The sequence below is a fragment of the Montipora capricornis genome, chromosome 10 (assembly GCF_036669925.1).
Source record: "Montipora capricornis isolate CH-2021 chromosome 10, ASM3666992v2, whole genome shotgun sequence".
NCBI lineage: Eukaryota > Metazoa > Cnidaria > Anthozoa > Scleractinia > Acroporidae > Montipora > Montipora capricornis.
The window spans coordinates 46,767,735-46,772,734 of record NC_090892.1 but is presented as its reverse complement, the minus strand read 5'-3'; the positions used below and the strand labels follow the sequence as shown (position 1 = coordinate 46,772,734).

Below are 5,000 nucleotides of genomic sequence, written 5' to 3'. Positions count from 1 at the left end.
TATTCGAACGTGTGACCTCGACCGGTTCGCGGGTGCCTGATTTCGACAAACGACATGATTAGTGTATGTTCTCCTTCGTCGAACGCAATTAATAAACAGTCATAGATCGTTTCACAATAATTCTTTGGGACAAACTGACTGTTTTCCCAGGGAGGGTCTAAGTATCTACTAACAGCCCATTTCAGAGCCTCAGCCTCAGTTTCAGAGCGAGTCTAGAAGCGAGGTTATTCAAATGAAAACGAGTTGTCCAAATGAAATTTGTTAAACCCTATTCAACCCTGAGATTTTTTCAAGCTTTCTTGGCAACCGCTCAAGGTTGCTCCTCAACAGCAATGATCCCCAACTCTCATGTATTTCAATTTCCGCTGTTTAAATAAGACCAAATAAGTAAAAATTTTCAAACATTCTATGTTAAAACTCATTCTCATTCAAATCATTTCGCACCAAGGCTCGCTTTGAAGCATGGGATTTCGCTACCTTCACAAATGAAATGATTCTAGTTATCGGCCTTTACATGTTGCCAATAAACTTACTTCTTCCAAAAGAACATAAGAGGGAGAAAAACTGACATAGCAGCGTCGTGGAATAGTCCTCTTTCAATGATTTCATTTTGCACCAAGCCTACTATGTTTTCCGCTGTGTCATTTGGGATGTTTACCTAGGAACAAGAAAGCAAAGAAAACAAATAGAAATGCTCGATAATCCTGCCTTTTGCAGTCAGTTATACCAGCTAAGGTACATATTATGGAGAGTGTGTAATCGGCGCGGTTGGGTGGGTCATGGGTCATGGGTCATGGGTCATGGGTCGTGGGTCCCTATCCCTAACCTAACCCTAACCTTAACCCTTTTTTAAATCAACGACTGGAAATTCTCGAAAGAGACAAGACCTAAGACAAATTTGGACCGAGCACTGAGGGAGCTAATATTTATTTTTTTTTATCTTCAAACAAACACGACCCACGACCCACCTACGCTTATCGAGATTGTTGACAAACAAGTGCTCTGTTAAGAATATGTAAGCCAAAGACCACTACCGAAACGCTTTACAGTCCGGTAAGCACTCTATGTATCACTTACTACGGTGTATTCAGGCTGAAGCAAACAAAAGCATAAGCAACTCCTCGACCGCATGTTTCGCCTTTTGCAAAGGAATCCAGGTGGCCTTCGTAATCCAGATCCCAGCACATGGATTCCGGATTCCACCGAAATGGACCCTAGATTCCCTGCAATGGATTCCTGATTTTGCTGGATTGCGGATTCCTTCACATTGGGGCGATATCCGGTTGATCAATAAGCCAGTTCGGAGTTTCAAAGAAACACATGCGCGCGTCGGGTAGGCTGTTATAGATTGTGCCAGCATAATTTTTGGCATAATTTGAGTACACTAGCATGATTTTCGCTGATATTTAAAAAGTAGCACTACTAGCATAATCGGTATATATTGATAAGCCTGAAACAATTTTTGTTCAATGTTTTGGCCGTATTTGCACTTTGGTAACAGGAGAACCTCCCAAGGAAGCTAGCAGACTGGCACGAGATGACGGGATCGAAAGTTGCTTGCTGGTGTTGGTCACAGTACCTCGCATTTTCAAAGTTTGCCAAATGGCGTCAGCCACGCCGACGCAATTTTCCCTTTCGTAAACAAGCGCTGCCATTAAAACGACACTTATAATTTTCACTGTTGTTTGTCTTTTGCAAATGGGGAAAAAATACTTAATCTAGGACTAGATTGGCAGCGTATGTAATTTAAAATTCAAAAAAAAAAACTGAGAAAAAACCTTTAAAAAAAAACTGACAAAGCTGATCCGACGACGTCGAAATCGGTTCAAAGGTTCATGAGCAAATGCATTTAACCTCTACACTACCGAATCAACAGCTTTGGCTTGGCAAATTTAAAGTACTTAAATAAAGCTAATCGTAACAATTTATTGAAAGCCAACCAAATAAAATGGCTTGGTTACAAAGAATGGCATCGACCGTCAAAAATGGCATCGCTTGTTTACGAAAGGGTAATTAGCCACTCCGCCCTTTAACTTGCTGCTAGAGACCATAACAGAACCAGCAAACATAGCCAGACACCGTTGCCTTAAGACAAAGAAAGCAAAATACAATAGAAGTGGAGCTTGTGACACCAAAAAAGTATTGCTACACGATCGTGATACGTTTTTTGGAATTGTTTCGCTCTTTTCGCAAAGGAATAGTTTGAAGAACAAGAGGCATAATTTGGGTAAAAAATGGGCACTGCAAGTAGCGTAATATGCTACTTTTACTAGGACAATCTAAAAAAGAATGGCGTCGGGATAAAAAAAAGTATCTTTTGTTATGGAAATTATTGCAGAAATTTGCATTCAAAAACTTTTGTATTTTTACTATATGCTTGATTTTATCCCGACGCGTGCACGTGTTTTTTGGAACCCCGAACTGGCTTAAACGTCCTCTTAGAAAGGATAAACGACACTGGCCGTGTTTTCACGAGCGTTTTTTCAGGTCGCTTAGCTTGTGACAACCAAAAATTCCGTGAAAACAGTTCCTTTCCAAACTCGCTATAAAGTTAAGCGAGTCGGCAAATTTCAATAGAATTCTCATTATATTTAAGCAACCGAACCAGGTAGCTTAAGCGAGTTAACAATTACTTTCGGCCAATGAGTCGCTTGCGGTATACAACAGGAGTGCTATTTTTATTATTGTATTGGCACGTGCTCTCTCCTCATTTACTCTTACCTGAAAACAAGTATCACGTTTAAGCCGAACCACTTTCAGGAATGTTAAGCGAGACAACGTCTATCGTGAAAACACGGCCACTAACAGAGAGGTTAAACATGACGTTTACGCCAAACGGAAAACGTCGTAGAGTGGTTTTCAATTGAGTGTCGAAAGTAATTAGTGAATTACTTTGGTTTATGATTACTTCACTCAGTGATTGGTTCAAAATTCTCGCGCCATTTTTTCAACCAATCAGAAGTGAAACCAAAACCAATCGTGGCTCGCGCGTGCACATTTTCCCGCGCTTTGTGTCGGCTGCGTGTAATTACTACGAGTTTTGATTGGTTTACTGGATTGTCTCCGACCTTTCTGATTGGCTAAAGTAATTACTTTGGTTTTAGTTTTACGACACTCGATTGAAAACTGCTCTAAGTGACATTAGGGTTTTGCCAAAAATGTAAGAAACCTGCCTGATATTAGGTCATTTCTGTCCTGTTAGCTCCAGATATCAAGCAACTTCTCAAAGGAACGAGACAAGTTAAAATGAAAGAATTTTCCGCTCTTACGACAAGCAGGAGCCTGCCGTTAGATAAGATAAGATAACTTTATTTATACACGGTGTTTCCATCAGTTGATCAATTTAGTTCATTATTATATAAAATAGTATATCTATCTACCTAACTACAATAAAATTGAATAATAGCAATTCAAATAAAAGAAAGAAATAAAAATTTTGCTTTTCATGGAGGCCGTGTCTAAAATTTACTTAAAATTAAGATATTACTTTAAACTGTGGCGACTTAGCTTAAATTTGAAATCGGTCAGTGAAGACGTTTGTCTTAGGTCTACAGGTAAGCTGTTCCACAACTGAGCTCCACTGTACAAAAAACTTCTCTTGAGATAATCAGTTCGGGGTTGTGGAAGAACTAATTTATTTTCAGTATTCCTTAAACGATAAGCACTTACGTTGTCACGATATACAAATCTTGATCTCAGATAATCAGGTGTCAAACCATGTAATGTTTTATACATTATGATAGACTTCTGTTCCAATCTTTGATAGTAGAGTCTTCGCCACCCTAGTGCCCGGAACAAATCATCCAAATTACTATCATAGCTGGCAGACATTAGGATGCGAGCTGCCCGATTTTGAAGCCTTTGCAGTTTTTCAGAAAGGCCTTTGTTACAGTTTCCCCACACTACACTGCAATAATCAAAATGTGGTTGAATAAGGCTATTATAAACTTTAATTAGAACATTAAATGGAGTGAGATGCCGAATTCGTTTAATTGCACCAATGGCACAAGCTATCTTCTTAGAGATGTTTTCAATATGACACTCCCAGTTTATATTTTGATCGACATAAACTCCAAGGGATTTAGCGGAGGTTACTTGTTCTATTGCGTTTTCGTTTATAGTAAGAGAGGGACTTTCCGTAAATTGTGATAACTTCTGCCTTGATGCAATAAGAATAAACTCAGTTTTTGTCATATTTAGAGTGAGCTTGTTAGCAGAGAGCCATTCGTACACATTACTCAGGTCGTGATTAAGGCAATAATTTATATGCTAATATCAGTACTGGCAAGCGTCAGGCTGGTATCATCTGCGTACATTCTGGGTTCCGAATATGTCAGACAATGTGGTAAGTCATTAATATATATCAAAAACAGAAGAGGTCCCAAAATTGTTCCCTGGGGAACACCACATCTTAGACATTTCGGTGTTGACTTAAATTTAGATGACAAATCTGTGTTCGATTATTTAAATAAGAAGCAAACCATTGATGGCTGGTCCAATAACTCCCATAATATTGCAATTTTCGTAACAAAATATCGTGATCTACTGTATCAAATGCCTTTTTGAGGTCTAAAAAGACTACGGCATTAACAAGACCACGGTCTATATCCATTGCCCAGCTATCTGTAGCTTCGATAAGTGCTGTGAGCGTGTTTCAGTAAGAAATTCTTCGAAGGATTTATAAAATCCTGTCACGTCTCTGCTAAGGCTTGACCCAATTTCTGTGAAAAAGGAGTTTAGCATTTCTGCTATATCTGTTTGATCTCCAGAATTTACTCCATTATATTCCATCTCATTAATAACAGTTTTGTTGGACTTACGTGAGGTCAATTCATTGATTGTTTTCCATGTTTTCCTTTGATCCCCACAACAATTGTTGAAGGCATTTTTATAATAAGGTTTTTTCGCGTTATTAAATTCCCAGTTCACTTGATTTATAACCATTCGAAATTGGTTTCAAATAAATGGATCTTTTGTCTTAATAGGCCTTCTTTTGAGGC

General features: G+C 38.7%; 1 protein-coding gene across 1 annotated transcript in view; it reads right to left on the bottom strand.

Annotated features, from left to right (window-relative positions):
• Positions 1 to 5,000, bottom strand: part of LOC138020929 (regulator of G-protein signaling protein-like) — a gene marked incomplete at its 5' end in the record, with an annotated part of 45,365 nt that overhangs the window by 6,904 nt on the left and 33,461 nt on the right. The window contains one exon of the mRNA XM_068867819.1: positions 534 to 658. Coding sequence (XP_068723920.1) covers positions 534 to 658 — 125 coding nt within the window. The remainder of the gene's footprint in view (positions 1 to 533; positions 659 to 5,000) is intronic.